The sequence below is a fragment of the Microcaecilia unicolor genome, chromosome 7 (assembly GCF_901765095.1).
Source record: "Microcaecilia unicolor chromosome 7, aMicUni1.1, whole genome shotgun sequence".
Lineage (NCBI taxonomy): Eukaryota > Metazoa > Chordata > Amphibia > Gymnophiona > Siphonopidae > Microcaecilia > Microcaecilia unicolor.
Genome location: NC_044037.1, coordinates 217,638,383 through 217,662,582, shown reverse-complemented (window position 1 = coordinate 217,662,582; position 24,200 = coordinate 217,638,383). Strand labels below are relative to the sequence as shown.

General features: G+C 44.9%; 1 protein-coding gene across 1 annotated transcript in view; it reads right to left on the bottom strand.

Moving 5' to 3' along the window:
* Positions 1 to 24,200, bottom strand: part of CCDC141 (coiled-coil domain containing 141) — a 237,817-nt gene that overhangs the window by 127,731 nt on the left and 85,886 nt on the right. Inside the window, exons 8-10 of the mRNA XM_030210847.1 lie at positions 21,694 to 21,888; positions 9,393 to 9,562; positions 2,941 to 3,082 (exon numbers count right to left, since the gene is read on the bottom strand). Of these exons, the coding sequence (XP_030066707.1) occupies positions 2,941 to 3,082; positions 9,393 to 9,562; positions 21,694 to 21,888 (507 nt within the window). The remainder of the gene's footprint in view (positions 1 to 2,940; positions 3,083 to 9,392; positions 9,563 to 21,693; positions 21,889 to 24,200) is intronic.

The following is a 24,200-nucleotide window of genomic DNA, read 5'->3' as shown; positions in this document are numbered from 1 at the left end:
ACCAACCGGGTACCCAAGGGGGCACTGCAGTGGACTTCATAAAATGCTCCCAGGAACATAGCTCCCTTACCTTGTGTGCTGAGCCCCCAATCCCCCCCCAAAAATCTAATACCCACAACTGTACACCACTACCTTAGCCCTTACGGGTGAAGGGGGCACCTATATGTGGGTACAGAGAGTTTGTGGTGGGTTTTGGAGGGCTCGCTGTTTCCTCCACAAATGTAACAGGTAGGGGGGGGGGTATGGGCCTGGGTCCGCCTGTCTGAAGTGCACTGCACCAACTAAAACTGCTCCAGGGACCTGCATGCGCTGTCATGGACCTGAGTATGATATCTGAGGCTGGCACTTAATATTTTGAATGATGTTTTTTGAGGGTGGGAGGGGGTTAGTGACCACTGGGGAAATAATGGGAGGTCATCCCCGATTCCCTCCGGTGGTCATCTGGTCATTTCAGGCACATTTTTGTGCCTTATTCGTAAAAAAAAAACACGACCGGCTGAAAACATTCAAGTGTTAGTCATGGACGTCCCTGCTTTTTTCGATTATGGGTCAAAGACGTCCATGTCTTAGGCATGCCCAAGTCCCACCTTCACCCCGCCTCTGATACATCCCCTTGAGATTTGGACGTCCTTGAGACAGACTTTCACTAGAGACGTCCAAAATCGGGTTTCAATTATACCGATTTGGACGTCTTTGGGAGATGGACATCCATGTTCCAATTTATGTCGAAAGATGGACTTCCTTCTTTTTCGAAAATTAGCCTGATAGGCAATTATTTTTCTTATAAAATAGGGTCTAAGTTGGTGCCTACTTAGCCTCTTAACCTATGCACCCAGTTATAAAATTGAACTTTGAAGGGGGCAACTCAATAACCGGGGGCCTTAATTTAGGTGCCACGAGGCTCCCAGTAGAAATCTATCCTGTAATGGAACCTAGGCACTTAGGCTCTATTATAGAATACTAATATAACCCGGTGCCTACACTTATACCAGTCACAGAGGTGGCATAAATATGGGTACCTAAATGTGTCAGGGGCGCGTGTAACTTACAGTATTCTATAAGTTACTTATGTAATATGGGAGCCCCGCCTATGTTCCACCCATATGTATGCCCTCTTGCAAATATGTGCTATGTAAGATAGTTGCATATTTACAGAATAGTGTTTAGGTGGCATACTAGCATACTGTATATGCGGGTAATTGCGCACCTACAGTGGGGGAAATAAGTATTTGATCCCTTGCTGATTTTGTAAGTTTGCCCACTGACAAAGACATGAGCAGCCCATAATTGAAGGGTAGGTTATTGGTAACAGTGAGAGATAGCACATCACAAATTAAATCCGGAAAATCACATTGTGGAAAGTATATGAATTTATTTGCATTCTGCAGAGGGAAATAAGTATTTAATCCCTCTGGCAAACAAGACCTAATACTTGGTGGCAAAACCCTTGTTGGCAAGCACAGCGGTCAGACGTCTTCTGTAGTTGATGATGAGGTTTGCACACATGTCAGGAGGAATTTTGGTCCACTCCTCTTTGCAGATCATCTCTAAATCATTAAGAGTTCTGGGCTGTCGCTTGGCAACTCGCAGCTTCAGCTCCCTCCATAAGTTTTCAATGGGATTAAGGTCTGGTGACTGGCTAGGCCACTCCATGACCCTAATGTGCTTCTTCCTGAGCCACTCCTTTGTTGCCTTGGCTGTATGTTTTGGGTCATTGTCGTGCTGGAAGACCCAGCCACGACCCATTTTTAAGGCCCTGGCGGAGGGAAGGAGGTTGTCACTCAGAATTGTACGGTACATGGCCCCATCCATTCTCCCATTGATGCGGTGAAGTAGTCCTGTGCCCTTAGCAGAGAAACACCCCCAAAACATAACATTTCCACCTCCATGCTTGACAGTGGGGACGGTGTTCTTTGGGTCATAGGCAGCATTTCTCTTCCTCCAAACACGGCGAGTTGAGTTCATGCCAAAGAGCTCAATTTTTGTCTCATCTGACCACAGCACCTTCTCCCAATCACTCTCGGCATCATCCAGGTGTTCACTGGCAAACTTCAGACGGGCCGTCACATGTGCCTTCCGGAGCAGGGGGACCTTGCGGGCACTGCAGGATTGCAATCCGTTATGTTGTAATGTGTTACCAATGGTTTTCGTGGTGACAGTGGTCCCAGCTGCCTTGAGATCATTGACAAGTTCCCCCCTTGTAGTTGTAGGCTGATTTCTAACCTTCCTCATGATCAAGGATACCCCACGAGGTGAGATTTTGCGTGGAGCCCCAGACCTTTGTCGATTGACAGTCATTTTGTACTTCTTCCATTTTCTTACTATGGCACCAACAGTTGTCTCCTTCTCGCCCAGCGTCTTACTGATGGTTTTGTAGCCCATTCCAGCCTTGTGCAGGTGTATGATCTTGTCCCTGACATCCTTAGACAGCTCCTTGCTCTTGGCCATTTTGTAGAGGTTAGAGTCTGACTGATTCACTGAGTCTGTGGACAGGTGTCTTTCATACAGGTGACCATTGCCGACAGCTGTCTGTCATGCAGGTAACGAGTTGATTTGGAGCATCTACCTGGTCTGTAGGGGCCAGATCTCTTACTGGTTGGTGGGGGATCAAATACTTATTTCCCTCTGCAGAATGCAAATAAATTCATATACTTTCCACAATGTGATTTTCCGGATTTAATTTGTGATGTGCTATCTCTCACTGTTACCAATAACCTACCCTTCAATTATGGGCTGCTCATGTCTTTGTCAGTGGGCAAACTTACAAAATCAGCAAGGGATCAAATACTTATTTCCCCCACTGTATATCTGTATACGCTAGTGTTCTAAATATGTGCAATGGGCGAGTAAATGTTTTCACCCAGTTTATGGAATTGCCCTTTACATGCAGTATATGTGCCAAAGATGAAGAAATAAAGAGCATATACACTGATAATATACCTGTTTGAGACGATTTTCCAGTGAAATAATTTGTTCCTGATTCTTAGCATCATACTCTTTGGCTGGAAGGCACAGACGGGTTAGTTGATCCACTTTTTTCTGAATTTGTCTTACTGTATCTTGAATTCCAGCCATTTGAGAGCTAAATAAGAATGAATCAGCTATTAGCATTGTTTCTAGATAGATGACAAGTTGACTAACTAGAAGAAAACAGTGCTGCCTTTTTACCTGTGATTATTTCTAGCATTTAATGGATCACCTGGTTCCTGGCCCAACCAAAATTTCTACTTCACCTCTTCACTACTGGTCTCTTCATCCTCTTTTATCCCCACCTCTGGTATGGTTGGGGAGAAAAAGAGAGGTGGAGAGAAGCAAGAGGGAAGAATGGGAAGAAGCTACAGGGCACTCTGAACAGGAGGAAAAGAGAGAGGTTCAATTAATCCTGATGGTTAGCAAAGGATAGGGAAGGAAGTGGAAGACAAAGTAATAGAAGTGGGGTAGGAATTTTTTTGTTAGAGCTACCAAGCTCCCATCATTTCTTGTCAGGGATTCTATTTTGTCAGCCCCATCATGGATTTTATTGCTGGTGGCAGTGGGTGTTATGAAACATAGCATTCCCCATTCTCCACAAAAATAACAGGAGCTTGTTAGCCCCAGTACAACAGTCCCCACTGCCTACAAGATGGATCATGGGGTCTTGGCTTAGCATAGAAAGAAATGTATTTAATATCCAGAGTACCTGAATGTAACTCACCTTGAGCTACTACTGAAAAAGGTGTGAGCAAAATCTAAATAAATAAATAAATTTTTCTTTTTAATTCTTTTGTCTCGCACTGAATACAGAATCTGGTTTCTTGGGATTTCTGCAGTAATAAGTGGTCAGTTACTGTGTTGCATGTGTCTGAGCTGAGGTGAAGGTCTACCTTACAGGAATTTGTAGCACTCGTGTATGGCATTTTCTTAGTAGGATATATATTGCTATTTTGAGGACTGGAGTAAAATTTGCTGTTTTTCATAGGTAAAAGCATAAGATGTGCCATTCTGGGCCAGACCAAATGTTCATCAGAAGTGGCTAGTCTGGATCATGAGGAAGAACTGGGCAGGTCCTGCAAAACAGATACATTCCTTGCTGTCCACTCTCAGGGATAAGTAGTGGATTTCCCAAGTCTACCTGTCTTAAAAATTTAATTATAAGCTTTTCTTCCAGGAACTTGTTCAAACCCATTTTAGAGCTACCTAAGCTAGATGAATTCACCATATACCCTGGCAATGAATTCCATAGCTTAATGGTGAAAAACATTCTTTCTCCAGATTGTTTTAAAACCTGCTACTAATTAGTTGCATGGAAAGTCCCTTAGTTATGATTTGAAAGGATAAGTAATTACTCCTTAGCATCTGGGCTGTACCATCCTAAATTTTGGGGTTGTTATCCCTGCCTACCAATAGATGGAAGTAGAGAAACTGATGTTTACCAGTGACATCACTGGTAAAAAAAAAAAAAAAAGACTGTGCGTAGTGGAACGCTCCAGTATTTCTCTACTTCCAGCAGATGATAGGTTGTTCAGGCTGGTGTTCCTGGTGCCTGGCTTAGCTCCCAGAAGTGCAGGTAGGAGCTGTGCAGCTCGGTTAAGCCTAATAGCTAGATCCTAGGTTCCCGAATCCATGTACCAGATCTGGTTGTGCAGACTGTGGCTATGTTGTGCCTGGTTGTTACCTCCAGGCAGTCACTTGGGGGCCCTTTTACTAAGACACACCGAAAAGTGTCCTGCGCTAGTGTAGGCTTGTGTTTTGGATGCACACAGGCCAATTTGTTTTATGTCCGAAAATAGACGTGCAGCAAAATTAAACTAGTGCATGTCCATTTTCGGCATGAGACCTTACCGTCTACCGTCACCCATTAACTTAGCGGTAGGTTGTCATGTGCTAACCGGATGTTAAGTGGCCAGCATGCGTAAACCGCCGATTACCGCCAGGTAAGCACCACACGGTAGAAAACAGAAAATATTTTCTACCGCATGTTTTGGATACACATCAAAAATGGAATTACCGCCCGGGGCATGCAGTAGCCGGGTGGTAGTTCCAATTTAGCACGCGTTGAACGCACGTAGGCACCTATATGCCTTAGTAAAAGGGCCCCTAGGTGAGATGTATGGCTCGGCCCCATGGGGCACTGTTGCAGGGGGTGTGGGTCCCCATTTCCCCCCCCCCCCCCACTCCTTTGGGGTGTCTCAGCTCCAGGCAAAAAAAGGAAAAACAAACATTTGGCTTGATTTGCCTGATTTAGCATTAGTTCCTTTGTAAAAGCATGCAGCTATCTGAAATAGACTGCTGCTCTAAAAAAAAAAAAAAAAAACACAACAACCTTAAAAACAATCCCAACACATATATAACTTTTATAGACAAACGTTATAACACGCAGTTTTAACTTTCATTTCATTATATGGAGTTTGTTTAGAACCATTAGAGGTGGCATATTTCACAGGAGCTATAACATTTGAATGCTCATGGCTCGCCACAATTTGTCGTAGGTCCACTACATTTGTCTTGTACAAATTTTAATTAGTTCAGACTTACAAATAATTTTAATAGTATGGAATTCTTAGCTCAAATATCCAGAGACCAGCTACCAATGTGGTCCATGTTTCACTAGCTGTGACAGGGAAGTTGGTCCTCTTAATGTTCCAGAAGCTGCTAATAACGTTACATAGCCTGATCTTTACGTTTGACTTTTGTATATGAAAGTCACCAGAATGTGGCATTTTCCTCAGTAGGTGTGCTGGAATTGCCTATTTATTCTGATTTAACGAAACAAGTGAATTGTGTTGTAATATTGAATCAGCTGGCCCCTGACATAGGCATATTGCCAAAACACGGCCTGTGTCAGGTCCTTTAATAAAGTGTGTTCCCTCACAATCAGTTCTTAGGGCCCATCATGCTACTTTTTTTGCTGTGCCTTGTTCACTTCACCTTTGAATCCCTCTTTACTGTTACATGTGAGTTAATGGTAAAATTAGTACCTGGCCATTAATGAAAAAAAATTAGAAAATCGGGGGTTTTATGGCTGTGGAAAAATGGCCTTAGACTGTAGGAAAGACCCGCATAAGGGCACTCTAAGGCTTATTTTTACCACAACATAGTTAAAGGACCCCTAAGTAAGACAATTAAGATGGTTTAGTACAGTAATATATTGGTCAATAATAAAATACAAAATACTAGAAATAACAGAGTAAAATATGAAAATCATTAATACATCTGTCATAAGTGGAACTAGGTGAATGGAAAAGCACTTTGATAAATCAAAAAAGCAATTAAATATTCTTTTACAACAGGGGCGTATCTGTGTGGGGCCACAGGGGCCTGGGCCCCCACAGATTTTGCCATGGACCCCCCTACTGCCGCCGTGGGTACCTTTGCTGGCAGGGGACCCCAACCCCCACCAGCCGAGGTCCGCTTCCTCCTGCCGCTGCGAGGTTTTTTAAGTTCATCGGGATTCGTCCTCCGTCACTCTGTGCTGCTGTTCAAAGAAGCTGCTAGCTGAATGCAGTTTCGGACTGAGTCTGACGTCGCTGCTGCACGTTGTACATGAGTCTGATGTCCTGCACGTACAACGTGCAGCAGCGACGTCAGACTCAGTCCGAAACTGCATTCAGCTAGCAGCTTCTTTGAACAGCAGCACAGAGTGACGGAGGACGAATCCCGATGAAGAACTTAAAAAACCTCGCAGCGGCAGGAGGAAGCGGACCTCGGCTGGTGGGGGTTGGGGTCCCCCACCAGCAAAGGTACCCACGGCGGCGGGGGGCGGGGTCGGAAATGGCGGCGGGGGGGGGGCTATAATGTGCCCCCTCACTCTGGCTTCGGCCCCCGCTACCGCCAACTTTCAGATACGCCCCTGTTTTACAATATTAATTATGGGAGTTCTCAGAATTATACTTCAGTCATTAGTATTCTATACATTTACCTGTGTACACCCTTCACGTCATCAGTATATATAGTGACACCCCTTCAAACAACTTGGTCTGTTCTGTCAGTTTGTACCCCTCTATATAATTCATGGTCTGTCTCAGCATCTCCAGATCTGCTGCTGTAGGAGCCTGTGAGGGAGTGGATGGTATAAGGTAGGATTTCCTTAAGGAACTCCCTCATTGAAGTTGGAACTGAGCTACCTTAAGGCAGGGAATAGCTTAGTTAACTTGTTTGATCAGGAAGGCACGGCTCAAGCAAGGACCATGGAGTGGGAATTAAAGGACCTCTGGCAGAACAGATCAGGAAGGCACCAAGCAAGGATCCTTCCAGAGTGTTCTGGCTTGGTTGCAGTACCTGAGGGGAGTTCCAGGGAAGAGGAGTGGCCCTAGCTTAGATACTTGCTGTCGCGGCTCTGATGTCACTCTGGTGTAGGTGAGCTCTCGAGTTTTCCCGAGCTCCACTAGGCCCAGGAAATAACCGAGCACCCCGAATCTTCACCCGCGGCGACCGCCGTTCACCGAGGGTTGAGCCCTCAGCTGCGGGCGGCCAGCAGGACTGCTGGAACCACGGGGTGACGGCTGGCCTGGCTGGACGTGGGTACAGAGTCCTTGGTAACGTAGCTTAGCCGGGCGGCTAGCTGACAACAGGGACGTACGCTGACTTGGCAATTACTAGCAGGACGGCTAGTTGTTCTGAGGAACAGGCTCAGTCAAGGAAATGGCTAGCAGGATGGCTAGCTGGCTTGAGGAACAAACACAGTCTTGGAAATAGCTAGCGAGACGGCTCGCTGGCATGAGGAACAAACACAGTCTTGGAAATAGCTAGCAGAACGGCTAGCTGGCCTGAAGAACAAACACAGTCTTGGAAATAGCTAGCAGAACGGCTAGCTGGCATGAGGAACAAACACAGTCTTGGAAATAGCTAGCAGGACGGCTAGCTGGCATGAGGAACAAACACCGTCTTGGAAATAGCTAGCAGGACGGCTAGCTGGCATGAGGAACAAACACAGTCTTGGAAATAGCTAGCAGGACGGCTAGCTGGCATGAGGAACAAACACAGTCTTGGAAATAGCTAGCAGGACGGCTAGCTGGCATGAGGAACAAACACAGTCTTGGAAATAGCTAGCAGGACGGCTAGCTGGCATGAGGAACAAACACAGTCTTGGAAATAGCTAGCAGGACGGCTAGCTGGCATGAGGGACAAACACAGTCTTGGAAATAGCTAGCAGGACGGCTAGCAGTCACGAGGCACAAACACAGACTTGGAAATAACTAGCCGGACGGCTAGCAGCCACGAGGAACAAACACCGACTTGGAAATCGCTTAGCAGGATGGCTTCAAACAAGAAAACGGAAGCACTGGGTCCCCTCCGTGCTTCCGTTTAAATCCCCCGCTCGTCCTGGCTGGAGAACAGCTGGGACCAATCCTCTCCGTCCCGGCCGGCAGCGGGGCCCGGATTGGTCCCTCCGTCCGATGGGCAGAGTTCCTATGAGGATGCGCCAATCCGGCGCGAGTGGGCGGAGCCTCCTCGCTGGTCCTGCTGCAGCGAGGGGAACGCCGACGCCGGCGCCGCCATCTTGGCCGGCGGATCTCCTTCTCCGAGGCCGGCGTTAGTTCTTCTGGATCGCCGGCCTCGGAGCAACTCGCAGTCGCGGCGATCCCCGTGGCAGCCCTCCCCCGTCGGACCGCATTCCCCGGGCGCCCCAACCTCCCGCTCCGGCCCGCGGGGCGCCAGGTAAGGGCCCGGAACGGGACACTTGCACTCTGTGTTTTTGTGAGAGGTAACTGAAGACGGCCAAGGTAGGCCAATTATGCCTTGGTTATTGGAACTATGATTATGCTAGAGAAAGTTATTGCATATTGAATTCTGTAAAAAAAACAATTAGCAAGTTTCTATAACTGTATATAGCGCTATTACTCTGGCTTATACATAATATAATATTTTCAAAAAAGTGGAGAAAAAATACCTCAGTGAACAAACCACAGCTCCTCACTCACATATAGAGCTTAAGGTGGACACCCATCACAGGTCAAGAAAAAAAACTCCACTTATGGAAGATTAGACAGAGTGAAAAAAATGCTAACACACAACAGGCATAAACAAAGAGCTATGGAGCATCAAAAAATACAAATAGTACTTAGCTGCACAATTTCTTTGACCTTTGCCAATCCTTTATCACCTGCTGATCATCAAAATCCCAACAGGGAAATCCTGTTTCGCATCACTGCTTCAGGGGATAACTATCCTGTTGTATGGCCACAGTAAAACTCAAACATTGGCTGAGCTGCACAAATGCATCCTGATCACAGCAGGTTGAGGCTTCTTGTATTTCATGGGCCCTGCTACAGGTGCACTAGCTTTCATCCCTGCTTGTTCCTTCCTTGTATTAGCATTGTCACCATTGAAACCCAAGTATATCATTAACTGTGAATTTCTGTGAAATTTTAAGGAGTGGCTCAATTCTATGAAACAAAGGAGTTTTAACCCACCTATTGGAGTCCTTCTTGATTAAATGCTTCCCTTTTTGCAGACTATCCACTGTGCACTCTTCTACTTCCTTTTGTAGGTCTTTAAGCTTCGTGGTCATAACAGGTTTACTTAGATCCTTTGATTTTAGTAGCTTCAAGCAAGCCTCAATACTTTCAAGTTTATCAAATGCCTGACAAAATAAAGTTGTGATTTATTAATATATTTACATGGTGATGAAAAACAGGGCTGAAGTGTATTCCTTATTAGGTAGCAACTCTGCAATTATAATACTGATGTTAGTCCAGTGATTTCTAATATCTCACTTTTGCCACCAGTATCTGTGTAGCATCAGTAGCTTTCAAAATTTGCAGACTATTGGGTCAATATTCAGCTGCTGGTGGTCAGTGGGGTTTTTTTAGGCACTGAGTGCTTCCTGTTAAGTTAGATTCAGATATTCAATCCGGGCACCAGCATTGAATATCCAGGTTTTTGGTGAACTTGGAAGTTAGGCGGATGCTGGACAATATTAGTCCTGGTACTAGAATACCTAACTGGATAAAGGTAGGACTGTGTTTTTAATGTTCTATCTGCCTGGTTAGGTATGCACACACTGGCACCGAATATCGCCAATACCCGCATAACTTCTAGATCTGCTCCTACTTCACACCCAGACCACCCAGGCACTGCTTAGATTGTGCCATGGAGGTCAGAGCTAATATTCAGTGGCACTTCCCAGTTTAATGTTGCTGAGTGTTGGCATCCGGCCAGTGCAGTGTGGTTTAAGTGAATAGGAGCCATTTCTGCCTGCTTAAACCATGCTGAATGTTGACCCCAGTGCAACCATGATAAGCATATCAATGACTGACCAGCATGTTGAAAATATTTATGAAAGGAGCACTTGCTACAGATTTTACACTATTTTTGAGATTACCACTAATCTATTGCTATGTGAATTATATGTGCAAATCACTTGTGAAACTGATTTCATTGGCATAACTGATGTGGGAAGACTGGGTAAACAGGTCATATGACGAGAACTCCCTTAAAACCAAGGAAATCTTTTACTTCTGGTTTGAAAAGAAGAGAAAAAAAATATTGTAATACTGAAAACACATTAGTTCTTGGATTAAAAGCGGAGCATGCACTTATCTTTCCATATTCCAGAATAAATTATACAGACAGTAGGGCACATGGGCTAGAAACCTGTTAGATTTACTTGCATCATAACCTCCAGGTGCTGTTTGGGCAGTATTTACACCACTGAGTTGTGAGTGAAACTCTTTAAGGGAAAATTGTCAAATCAGGGATACAACTGCCTCTATATACTTAGAAGATAAGGCTACAAATTTGCATGCCCCTACTCTTTGGTCTTGATCTTGGTACTTATCCTGCCTATGTACATACAGTGGGGGAAATAAGTATTTGATCCCTTGCTGATTTTGTAAGTTTGCCCACTGACAAAGACATGAGCAGCCCATAATTGAAGGGTAGGTTATTGGTAACAGTGAGAGATAGCACATCACAAATTAAATCCGGAAAATCACATTGTGGAAAGTATATGAATTTATTTGCATTCTGCAGAGGGAAATAAGTATTTAATCCCTCTGGCAAACAAGACCTAATACTTGGTGGCAAAACCCTTGTTGGCAAGCACAGCGGTCAGACGTCTTCTGTAGTTGATGATGAGGTTTGCACACATGTCAGGAGGAATTTTGGTCCACTCCTCTTTGCAGATCATCTCTAAATCATTAAGAGTTCTGGGCTGTCGCTTGGCAACTCGCATCTTCAGCTCCCTCCATAAGTTTTCAATGGGATTAAGGTCTGGTGACTGGCTAGGCCACTCCATGACCCTAATGTGCTTCTTCCTGAGCCACTCCTTTGTTGCCTTGGCTGTATGTTTTGGGTCATTGTCGTGCTGGAAGACCCAGCCACGACCCATTTTTAAGGCCCTGGCGGAGGGAAGGAGGTTGTCACTCAGAATTGTACGGTACATGGCCCTATCCATTCTCCCATTGATGCGGTGAAGTAGTCCTGTGCCCTTAGCAGAGAAACACCCCCAAAACATAACATTTCCACCTCCATGCTTGACAGTGGGGACGGTGTTCTTTGGGTCATAGGCAGCATTTCTCTTCCTCCAAACACAGCGAGTTGAGTTCATGCCAAAGAGCTCAATTTTTGTCTCATCTGACCACAGCACCTTCTCCCAATCACTCTCGGCATCATCCAGGTGTTCACTGGCAAACTTCAGACGGGCCGTCACATGTGCCTTCCGGAGCAGGGGGACCTTGCGGGCACTGCAGGATTGCAATCCGTTATGTCGTAATGTGTTACCAATGGTTTTCGTGGTGACAGTGGTCCCAGCTGCCTTGAGATCATTGACAAGTTCCCCCCTTGTAGTTGTAGGCTGATTTCTAACCTTCCTCATGATCAAGGATACCCCACGAGGTGAGATTTTGCGTGGAGCCCCAGATCTTTGTCGATTGACAGTCATTTTGTACTTCTTCCATTTTCTTACTATGGCACCAACAGTTGTCTCCTTCTCGCCCAGCGTCTTACTGATGGTTTTGTAGCCCATTCCAGCCTTGTGCAGGTGTATGATCTTGTCCCTGACATCCTTAGACAGCTCCTTGCTCTTGGCCATTTTGTAGAGGTTAGAGTCTGACTGATTCACTGAGTCTGTGGACAGGTGTCTTTCATACAGGTGACCATTGCCGACAGCTGTCTGTCATGCAGGTAACGAGTTGATTTGGAGCATCTACCTGGTCTGTAGGGGCCAGATCTCTTACTGGTTGGTGGGGGATCAAATACTTATTTCCCTCTGCAGAATGCAAATAAATTCATATACTTTCCACAATGTGATTTTCCGGATTTAATTTGTGATGTGCTATCTCTCACTGTTACCAATAACCTACCCTTCAATTATGGGCTGCTCATGTCTTTGTCAGTGGGCAAACTTACAAAATCAGCAAGGGATCAAATACTTATTTCCCCCACTGTATATGAGCATTGCATTGCACACTTAGGTGCGACCGTCTACACAAACCATTGACCGGTTGGTGATAGGTGTGCCTAACATTTGCTAAACCAATGCGGCTTGGCACTAATATTCTGTAAAGCTTAGGTTTCCCCTTAATTCATTATAGAATTGGTGCTATGTATGCCCCTTTTTGTGCCTAAAACGGAGCTTCAATTTATAGAACTGCCACCATAGTGCTGAAGTGGTTTGGAAGGATATTCAGCCCACAACACCCCCTTACAAAGCTGCACAGTAATGCCGACACAGCCCATTCACTTTGAATGGGCTGTGATGGCATTATCACACCAGCAGCCACTAGCGCAGCTTTGTACGGGGGGGGGGGGAGGGGGGTAAGACATTTATCTGGCTAACAATGGCTGTAATCCAGATAAATGCCTTTGAATATCAGCACCTTAGTTTTTAGCACTTTTTTCCAAATTGCTTACTGTATGTATTCACTGTGTACACATTCAGGCTCATTTTCGAAAGAGAAGGATGCCCATCTTTCAACACAAATCGGAAGATGGGCACCCTTCTCCCAGGGTCGTCCAAATCGGTATAAAAGAAAGCCGATTTTGGACGTCACCAACTGCTTTCCATCGCAGGGACGGCCAAAGTTCAAGGGGGCGTATCAGAGGTGTAGCGAAGGCGGGACTTGGGCGTGCCTAACACATGGACGTCCTTGACCCATAATGGAAAAAAAGGGCGTCCCTGACAAGCACTTGGACAACTTTACCTGGTCCTGTTTTTCTTACGACCAAGGCACTAAAAGGTGCCCCAAATGACCAGATGACCACCGGAGAAAATCGGAGATGACCTCCCCTTACTCCGCCAGTGGTCACTAACCCCCTCCCACCCTCAAAAAAACATCTTTCAAAATATTTTTTTCCAGCCTCAGATGTCATACTCAGCTCCATCACAGCCGTATGCAGGTCCCTGGAGCAGTTTTAGTGGGTGCAGTGCACTTCAGGCATGCGGACCCAGGCCCATCCCCCCTACCTGTTACATTTGTGGAGGAAACAGCGAAACCTCCAAAACCCACCAGAAACCCACTGTACCCACATCTAGGTGCCTCCCTTCACCCATAAGGGCTATGGTAGTGGTGTACAGTTGTGGGTAGTGGGTTTTGGGGGGCTCAGCACACAAAGTAAGGGAGCTATGTACCTGGGAGCAATTTATGAAGTCCACTGCAGTGCCCCCTAGGGTGCCTGGTTGGTGTCCTGGCATGTCAGGGGGACCAGTGCACTACGAATGCTGGCTCCTCCCACAACCAAAGGGCTTGCATTTGGTCATTTCTGAGATGGTCGTCCTTGGTTTTCATTATCACCGAAAATCAGAAATGACCGAGTCTAGGGACAACCATCTCTAAGGACGACCTAAATTCCAAGATTTGGGCGTCCTCGACCGTATTATCGAAATGAAAGATGGATGTCCATCTTTTTTCGATAAAACGGGTTTCCTCGCCCCTCCATCGGGACGTTTTGCGAAGACGCCCTCAACAAAACTTGGGCGTCCCTTTCGATTATGCCCCTCATTATCTCCTAAACCATTCAGCCCACAGAAACCAAGGGCCCAATAATCAATGGATTTTATGCTTGTAACTTTGAGAGTTACGTGCATGTTCATAAATTGGCTTCTTTAAAAATGTACTGGGGCTCAGTGTATAAACTTTACTCAAAATTTCACTAAACTCTTAAATTTAGGAGCATAAAAAGTGGTTGGCTAGAGGGGCAGATTTAGAGAAGAAAAAAAATTAGGAGCTTAGCACAGATTTTCAGAACTATGCTCATAAATCTAGGCAAATGACTGGCAAACTTAAATCTATGAGTGTAACTTTTAGCTCCAAAATCAAGATTGAATTTTCAGCTGAAAAGTCATGCTGCCAAGTTTGGCTGAAAATAGGGCACAAGTTTAGGAGGCTAACTTAGGAGCATAAATTTAGGAGCTCAGCATTTTCTGAATATTGGGCTCCAAAGTTTCAGGATAGGTACAGCTATCTATATATATATATTTATTGATTGATTGGGGTCTATTAACCACCTATAACAGCTAGAAACTGAAATAACATTTCCCATAAAACTTAAGGGGAAAAAATACAGAAAAATGTGCTCAAATTGCTCTTCAATTTTTTCTTACTTATATTTAGTACCTTTAGCTAGTGTTGTATAGTAACTAAGAGTCTTTTTACTAAAGCTGTGGAAGAAAGGGCCCTGCAGTAACAGCAGGGGCCATTTTACTGCAGCGGGTAAAAAAAAACCCTATAAAAATGGCCATGCAGTAAGATTACTCTTACTTTGTGGCCATGCAGGGGGGAGCCATTACCGCCCATTGAGGTAGTGGTAAGGGCTCCCACGGTAACTGGGCAGCACATGGTGATGTCCGATTACTGCTAGGTTAGCGCCACACTATAAAATTTTTAAAATTCTGGTGCGCTGGAAATGGCGCACACTTGAGGCAGAAATACTGCCAGCGGCCGTGTTGGACTGGCGTGCGTGCAGTTGTTGAACACCTTTTTAGCTGTGATAAAGACTCACATGAGTGACAGTCATTTTCAAAATTTAGTTTTACTAAAAGCAAAGTAGATTTTAAATTGTAGAGCAATAAAATTGTTGGGATAAAAATATTAACAATAGTTGCATTCACTGTAATTACAGCACTTTTACGTTTTACTCAAAAAGTATTATATTGGGCAGTAAGAGGGCCTTTTACAAAGGCAAGCTAGCGTTTTTAGTATGCGCTAAACCAGAGGTTTTCAACCCAGGCCTGGGGCATACCCAACCAGTCGGGCTCTTCAGGATATCCCACTGAATAAATAGGGATATCCTGAAAACCCTGACTGGCTGGGTGTGCCCTGAGGACTGGGTTTGAAAACCTTTGTGCTAAATACTACTACTACTATTTAACATTTCTAGAGCGCTACTAGGGTTACGCAGCGCTGTACAAATTAACAATTAAGGACGGTCCCTGCTCAGAAGAGCTTACAATCTAAAGGACGAAATGTCAAGTTGGGGTAGATAAGTTTTCTGAGAAGAGGTGTAGTGATTAGGAGCCGAAGGTGACATTGAAGAGGTGGGCTTTGAGCATTGATTTGAAGATGGGTAGGGAGGGGGCTCGGCGTATGGGCTCAGGGAGTGTGTTCCAGGCATGGGGTGAGGCGAGATAGAAGGGACGGAGCCTGGAGTTGGAGGTGGTGGAGAAGGGTACTGAAAGGAGGGATTTGTCTTGAGAGCGGAGGTTACGGGTAGGGACGTAAGGAGAGATGAGGGTAGAGAGGTACGGAGGGGCCGCAGATCGAGTGCATTTGTAGGTGAGTAAGAGAAGCTTGAACTGTATGCGGTATCTGATTGGGAGCCAGTGAAGTGACTTGAGGAGAGGGGTGATATGAGTATATCGGTTAAGGCGGAAGATAAGACGTGCGGCAGAGTTCTGGATGGACTGAAGGGGGAGTAGATGGCTACGTGGGAGGCCGGTCAGGAGTAGGTTGCAGTAGTCAAGGCGAGAGGTAATGAGAGAGTGGATGATAGTTCGGGTGGTGTGCTCGGAGAGGAAGGGGCGAATTTTGCTGATGTTATAGAGGAAGAAGCGACAGGTCTTGGCTATCTGCTGGATGTGCGCAGAAAAGGAGAGGGAGGAGTCGAAGATGACACCGAGGTTGCGGGCAGATGAGACGGGGACGATGAGGGTGTTCTCAACTGAGATAGAGAGTGAAGGGAGAGGGGAAGTGGGTTTGGGTGGGAAGACAATAAGTTCAGTCTTAGACATATTCAGTTTCAGGTGGCGGTTGGACATCCAGGCAGCAATGTCGGATAAGCAGGCCAAGACTTTGGCCTGGGTCTCCGCAGTGATTTCTGGTGTGGAGAGATAAAGCTGGGTGTCGTCGGCATAAAGATGATAGTGGAAACCATGAGAAGAAATCAGGGAGCCTAAGGAAGAGGTGTACATTGAAAAAAAGAAGGGGCCCAAGGACAGATCCCTGAGGAACTCCAACAGAGAGCGGGATAGGGGAGGAGGACGAACCATGAGAGTGTACTCTGAAGGTACGATGGGAGAGATAAGAGGAAAACCAGGAGAGGACAGAGCCCTGGAACCCAAGGGAGGACAGTGTGTCAAGAAGTAGGTTGTGATTGACAGTGTCAAAAGCGGCGGAGAGGTCGAGGAGGATGAGGATGGAGTAGTGACCTTTGGATTTGGCGAGGAATAGGTCATTGCAGACTTTAGATAGTGCCGTTTCTGTTGAGTGTAGGGGGCGAAAGCCGGATTGGAGCGGATCGAGGATGGCATGAGAGGAGAGAAAATCAATACAGCGGCTGTGAACGGCGCGTTCAAGTATCTTGGAGAGGAAGGGTAGGAGGGAAATGGGGCGGTAGTTGGAGGGACAGGTAGGGTCAAGTGATGGTTTTTTGAGGAGTGGAGTGACCACAGCGTGCTTGAAGGTGTCCGGGACAGATGCAGTGGAGAGAGAAAGGTTAAGTATATGACAGATGGTGGGGGTGATGGTAGGAGTGATGGTGTTGAGTAGGTTAGTGGGGATGGGGTCAGAGGAACAAGTGGTGGCTTTCGAGGAGGAGAGGAGATGGGCGATTTCTTCTTCGGTGATAGCAGGAAAGGAGGAGAAGGAGGCCTGGGTAGGTTGGATGAGAGAGTGAGATATAGGCTGAAGAGGAGGAGAGGGAGTAGTGGTGAATTCGAGGTTGATCTTCTGGACCTTGTCACGGAAGTAGTGGGCCAGAGATTGAGGAGAGAGTGAAGGGGGGTGGGAGCAGAGGGCACTTTGAGGAGGGAGTTGAGGGTGGCGAATAGACGACGAGGGTTAGAGCTAAGAGAATTGGTCAATTGGATATAATAGTCCTGCTTAGCGAGGAATAGGGAGGATTGGAAGGAGGATAGCATGAATTTGAAGTGAATGAAGTCAGTAAGGGTGCGAGATTTCCTCCAGAGGCGTTCAGCCGAACGGGCGCAGGAGCGAAGGTATCGGGTGCAAGGGGTCAGCCAGGGCTGGGGATTGGTATGTCTTGTGGGCCGGGAGGTGGACGGTGCAAGGGTGTCTAGAGCAGAGGAAAGAGTGGCATTGTAAGTGGAGACAGCTTTGTCAACGGATGTGGAGGACAAGATGGAAGGGAGGAGATCAGAGATAGTAGAGGATAAGGTGGAGGGGTCAACAGCCTGGAGATTTCTGGACGTAGTAGTTAGTGTTGGGCGAGAGTGAGGTGGGGGGTGCTGAAGTGTGAATGTGATAAGGTGGTGGTCGGAGAGAGGAAGAGGTGAAACGCAGAAAGTGGAGGGTGAGCAAGTAGAAGAGAGGACGAGATCAAGACAGTGGCCAGATTTGTGAGTAGGGGTGGTGGGGCTCAGTTGGAGGTTGAAGGAGGAGGTAAGAGTGAGGAACTGAGCAACATATGAATCGGAAGGGTTATCAGTGTGGATGTTGAAGTCACCGAGAATGAGGGATGGGGATGAGGGCTCTAGAAAGACGGAGAGCCAGGCATCAAAGTCGGTAAGGTAGGATGGGAGGGATTTATCAGGTGGGGCGGTAAATGACTGCAACTCTGAGTGGCAGTGGGTGGAATAGACGGATGGAGTGAACTTCAAAGGATGAGAAGCTGTGAGACTGAGGTAGGTGGAGAGGTTGGAAGCTGCAGGCGGGCGAAAGTAGTAGTCCGACGCCGCCACCGCGGCCGACTGGGCGGGGCGAATGGGAGAAAAGATAACCTCCATGGCATAGGGCTAGAGACACCCATATATTCCTATGGGTGTCTAGCGTTTAGTGTGTACTAATTTTTAGCACATGCTAAAAACACTAGCATACTTTTGTGAAAGACCTCCTAACCTTTTACTTTTACTTAAGTAAATTTTTAATGTGTTCTTCATTGGACCAGTTACCCAATATTAGGCTACCCAATATTACTTTTTAAAACATTTTTACAGATGTTTGGCCTGGTTTGCTAAAAAGCTTTCAACACAGATTTGGAATGAGTTCATTAAAAAAACATTTGCAAATCAATCCTAAATTTTTCCTAATAATTTTTGATACATCACTGAAATATGCAACTGCGGAGTCTGTTTACTAAGCTGCATTAGACGCTAACATGCACCTAACTCGGGGCCCCTTTTACCAAGCTGCGGCAAAAGGGGGCCTGTGCTGGCATCGGTGTGTGTTTTTGATGTGCACCCAAGCCCCCTTTTACCACAGTGGGTAAAAGGTACATAAGTAATGCCATACTGGGAAAAGACCAAAGTCCCATCAAGTCCAACATCCTGTCCCCGACAGCGGCCAATCCAGGTCAAGGGCACCTGACAGCTTCCCAAACGTACAAACATTCTATATATGTTATTCCCGAAATTGTGGATTTTTCCCCAAGTTCATTTAGTAGCGATCTATAGACTTGTCCTTTAGGAAACTGTCCAAACCCTTTTTAAACTCTGCCAAGCTAACCGCCTTCACGTTCTCCGGCAACGAATTCCAGAGTTTAATTACGCGTTGGGTGAAGAAAAATTTTCTCCTATTTGTTTTAAATGTACTATACTGTAGTTTCATCGCATGCCCCCTAGTCCTACTATTTTTGGAAAGCGTGAACAGACACTTCACATCCACCTGTTCCACTCCACTCATTATTTTATATACCTCTATGATGTCTTTTTTTACCGCAGCGGGTAAAAAGACCCTAAAAAATGGCTATGCAGTAGGATTACTCTTACCATGTGGCCATGTGGAGGGGGGTGCACTTACAGCCACCTATTGAGGTGGCGGTAAGCGTTCCTGCAGTAACCCGGTGTTAACTGGGCAGCACACAATGATGCCCAATTACTGCCAGGTTAACGCCTCGCTATAAAATAAAATTTTTCCGGCATGACGGAAATGGCGCACACTCAAGGCGGAACTATCGCCAAAAGTCGTATTGGGCCAGCGGTAGTTCCGGGTTAGTATGCAGCAAGCCTGCGTTGGGCTTTGTAAAAGGGCCTCGTAGTTACTATACAACACTGGATCTGCCCAAACTATGCCCCTGGGAACACCTACATGTGTGTGCATACATATACATGCGTATTTGGCTGAGAAATTTCATAAGAGCCATTTTTTGCATGTAAAATGTCATTTTGAAAGTGAAAACTACATTCACTGTTTTCCTTTCCCAATCTAAGCTCACCCCTGGGAATGTCCCCTTGGGATCTGATTAATAGAACTGAATATGCACTATGAAAGCCTGTGAGAGCTATTTACCCAGACAAATAGATCTGAAAAATGTCCTCAGTATTGTTTGAAAAGGTAAATAACTGTTCCTTATTTTCACTTGTTCCACATCACTTAAGATTTGATAAATGTCTATTGTATTCCTTCTCAGTCCTCGTCTCATCTCCAAGCGGAAGATCCCTAGTCTTTTTCACCTTAAGAGAGCCATTCTATACCCTTTGTCATTGTTGTTGTCTTTCTCTGTATCTTAGGTCTCCTACATCTTTTTTGAGTTAGAGCAGCCAGAAATTCATATAGTACTCAAGGTAAAAACAGAACCACTCAGCCTGACTAATTTTACGAGCATCCTGTAACTGTTACAGCATAATATGAACTCTGCTTTTAATCATATTCTACATATATGTAAGGAAGCCAAGTCTCAATTCCAGACTCATTATAGGAGATAATGGTAGCTCATGTTGATATCTAAGCCCCATAGAGGGAGATTCTATATATGGTGCCTTAAACCTCAGAGCGGAAAGCAGTGCCAATAAGTTTATTCTATAAGTGGCACCTAGATTTAGGTGCAGTATATAGAATACGCTTAGTTAATGTCCCAGTGCCTAAAACTATACACATTCATTTACACCAATGAAAACATGGCGTAAATCCTGGAATGTTGATTTAGGCACACTGGGCCATATTCTATAACTATGCAAGTAAATTTCAGAAGGCCCATGAAACACCCATTTCACCACACATAACCATGCTCCATTTTGCCAGCGCACGATAGAAGTTAGGCAAACTGCGTTACAGAATACGCTTAGCGACTTATGCGCATAAATTGTAATTATTGCCAATTATTGCTCATTATTGCTTATTAAGAGCTGTTATCAATGCTGATTGGCTTGTTACGCCAATTAACTTATGCGCACTGTTACAGAATATGCTTGAATTTCAGCGCGGATCTCTAGGTACCTTATATAAAATCTGGAGGATAAGGACCATTGCTCAGCAAAGACATGCAAGTTTCCCAGATATTTAGGAGTTCACTTACTGGAAAGTTTTAGTAGAATGTCAGCATCTCTTGGACCACTATTGTAGCATATCTTAAGAAAAACCTTTTCTTTTACTCTAAATGCTCTACGGCTGGTGTTAAGTGCCTGTACGTAAAAACATATGCATGTATATACCCAGCTATGCTAATATTCTATAAAGGGAAGTAGGTGCCACTTTTCCTGTATAGAATAGGGACCCAATAGGTACCTTCTAGGTGCTTAAATATTGGTGCCCCTTTATAGAATTTCCCTCCACGTAGTTAGCTTAAAGTCCATTATTCATCCAGCATGACGCCATCTTTTAATTATGTATCTGCTTCAGGGATGAACAGGAGCAATCATCCTCATATCACTGAGGGGGGAAGTTATCAATAAGGGCTACTGTCAAGTCGGGTTATTTTAGCACTGGGTCTCATTGCATAAAATGGGAGCTTCTGCTAAAGTAGCCCGACTTGAGGTAAAATAACCCAACTTCTCCCTGAGCCATAAATTGAACTGAATTGCATTGATGTGTTTTACTCCTTAGATACTTATATGATGGTCCATAATATAGAGCATTGGGCAGTTTGATAAAATACTATATGATATCTGATATTTTTGTGAGATGATTGATGTGGATTATACCAGTGATTAGTGTTTGGTCCTATTATTGTGCACTACTAGAGATAGCTCTGGTAGCCTATTTTATAAAGGCATATAGGCATATATGTCGTCTTTAAAGAATATCTACAAATTCTCTTACGTGAATTTACATCTACTCTGAGGCAGGTGTAAATGTATACATGTACTTTATGTACACAAGTATTTTATAAAATAAACATCTACACCCCTCCTCTGCCTAAACTATGCCCCTGACAACACCTACATACAGATCTTTCCGTATTCCTATTTTTTACGCATGCATATCCCTTGCACAATTTTCTAATAGCCAGTTTCTAAGTGTAAAGCATGCTTTAGAAAGTTATCCCTAATCCTGAAAAATATTTATGTATTTACTTGATCACTTCATTTGCATGTTATTCTCCTTGAACACAGTAACTAACATATAAGCAGATGTAATTACAGACTTTCCATATACTAACCTTGTTGGCACTGTTAAAAAAGGCATTGGCTTCCTGTAAGAGGGTTTGTCTTCCATCCATGAGGTGCCAAAACTCTTCATGTAATGTATTTAATTTCTGATTAGAAAGTGTCAGGTGTTCTTTCTCTGAGTACTCCTCTAAAGACGTAATCTTGTGTGCCTCTTCACTCAGGTTTTCAACAACAGAACTCCATTCCTACAGGGCGAAGTGCAGATATTTAAGATGAATATGAAAGTAAAACATTTATCACAAAACAAATGTACTAGCATCTTATGCACACACATATACAAATACCCAAAAATATAGCTACAATTATTCAAACACCTGCTGTTTGTTTTATGATCTGAAATTTTTAAATACCATTTAACTGGATACCAAATTGTTGTTTTTGCTCACAGATCACGCAGATAGGCTCATTTGGTCTCCATGTGTATTTTATAATCCATGTGTACTTTGTTACTGTGACCATGTTCTGCTCAAACTATAACCCAAAACACACTTGCACCTTTTTGTCACTGCATGTAATTTTGTACATATAACCCATGGGGTACATGTGTGTGTGAAATGGGGTTTTTGCACAAAATATCCTTTATAAAATTAACCTCTTATTGGCTAAATATTGCCAGTAAAGATACAAGTGTCAGCAACATCTCCTGCCCCCCCCCCCCCCCATGCTTGCCCCTTTTTCTATGTCTAAAATTTCAGCATGTAGCAAGTTAAATTGTCCAGTTTTATCAGTAGCGTGCCGCAAATAGACACACAAGCTAGTTATGTGTCCACTAGTTGCCATCAAATGCATAACTTGGACACTAAGGAGGTTACTTTAGAAGTCTTACTTGCAATTTGCACATGGAAATACCAATATTTACATATGCATATTCAATAAACATAGAAAACCCAATTTTAAAAAGCCAGGATTTACACATGCAAATAGTGAATATGTGTATATGGCTAAGTAGTGTGGCATAGGTGTGGTTGGGGCCAGGGGTGGACTGATAGTGGTCTGGACCCCCCACCTGGCTGCTGCCCAACACTCCCTTACTGCCATGCTGCTGCCCCCCCTACCACCGTAGCCAGTGCCCCTGCTACCCTGGTCCTACCTGAAGGGCCGTGGTGGTCTCTTCAAAGGGGGGGGGGGGAGCATGTTATTTCCTGCTCGCTGCACTGCTGCTATTCCCCCGCCTGCTGGTGCTGCTGTGTTTTCAAAATGGCGGCCGAGACGTCCCACTGTAGTCTAGTGGGTCTTGACAGTCTCGCAAGACTTCCACAGGGAGTCTCAGCTACCATTTTTAATGTATGGCAGTGCCAAGCAGCAGAGGGAATAGCAGCAGCAGAACGAGCAGGAAAGAACATGTCCCCCCCCTTTAGAGGCCACTTGATCACCAGTGTCGTGCCTTTAAAGGTAGGACCAAGGAGGGCTGTAGTGTGTGGCAGGCATTCGGGCAGAGCCTCTGGGCCTCCTAGAGCCTCTGGGCCCTTGGTCACTGTCCAGTTGCCTGAATGGTCAGTCCACCCCTGGTTAGGGAAGGACTAGGGTGGGGCTAAAATACACATTTCAGAAGGAAATTGCACATCTGGGTGCACCAAGATCAATGCTGAGATATCCACTTGATCCCAGGCATGTCTAGGTTTCAGCCAAGTGCTCGTTTTGGGCAGTGCTGTATAGGATGGAGTAGGGGGTTGTCCCCTTAATCACCCTGTATTCCCCCCACCCTTAATTGTAATTGAGTTGAATAATTGCAGGCTGTGTACCTGATTGACCACAGGTAGATGTATAGGTGTCTAGTAGGTCAAACATACATGTCTATGCTTTGAAATACAAACATGTAACTGCTGACATTTAGATGTGTATGTTGCCGGGTTTCTGCCATTGATTTTTTTTTTTTAAGATAACTGACAATTATAAAATGGATGCTTCTGCCATAGGTAGCTAGCACATACACGTCTATTCACGCATATATTTTTAAATAGTTTCTACATCAGCAGATCCTTTTCTAAAATACTGCTGGAAATTGACATGTCCCAACCAGAGAAGTCTCAGTTCTATGCTCTGTCTAAACTCTGCTTTCATATATTTTGTAAAATGGAAAAAAGTGTAGTTTGAGCATGAAAATCAGTTGTGAACAATTAATGGAAGAGATACAGTTTAATACATGTGGGCTAATGAACAACAGATTCTCTGAGGACAAGCAGGACATTGTTTCTCATATATGGGCAACGTCGTCTGATGGAGCCTGGTGCAGATGCTGCCCAGCATTCTATAGCTTTAGGAAACCTTTGGCAGCATCCCACCACACATGCACAAGTGCCATCCTGCCTGACAGGAGCGCGCAGGACAGCAGTCTTTGTTTTTCCATGGAGCAGAGAGTTTCCGTCTAGTGAGCTCTCCTCAGTGCATCTGATTTTATTCTTCACTTTGTTTGCAGTGCCTTCCCTTGCAGTACTTGTTTCTTTTTCTATGTTTTTTCCTTTTCCCTTACTGCTTTATTATTTTTTGTTTTTTGGCA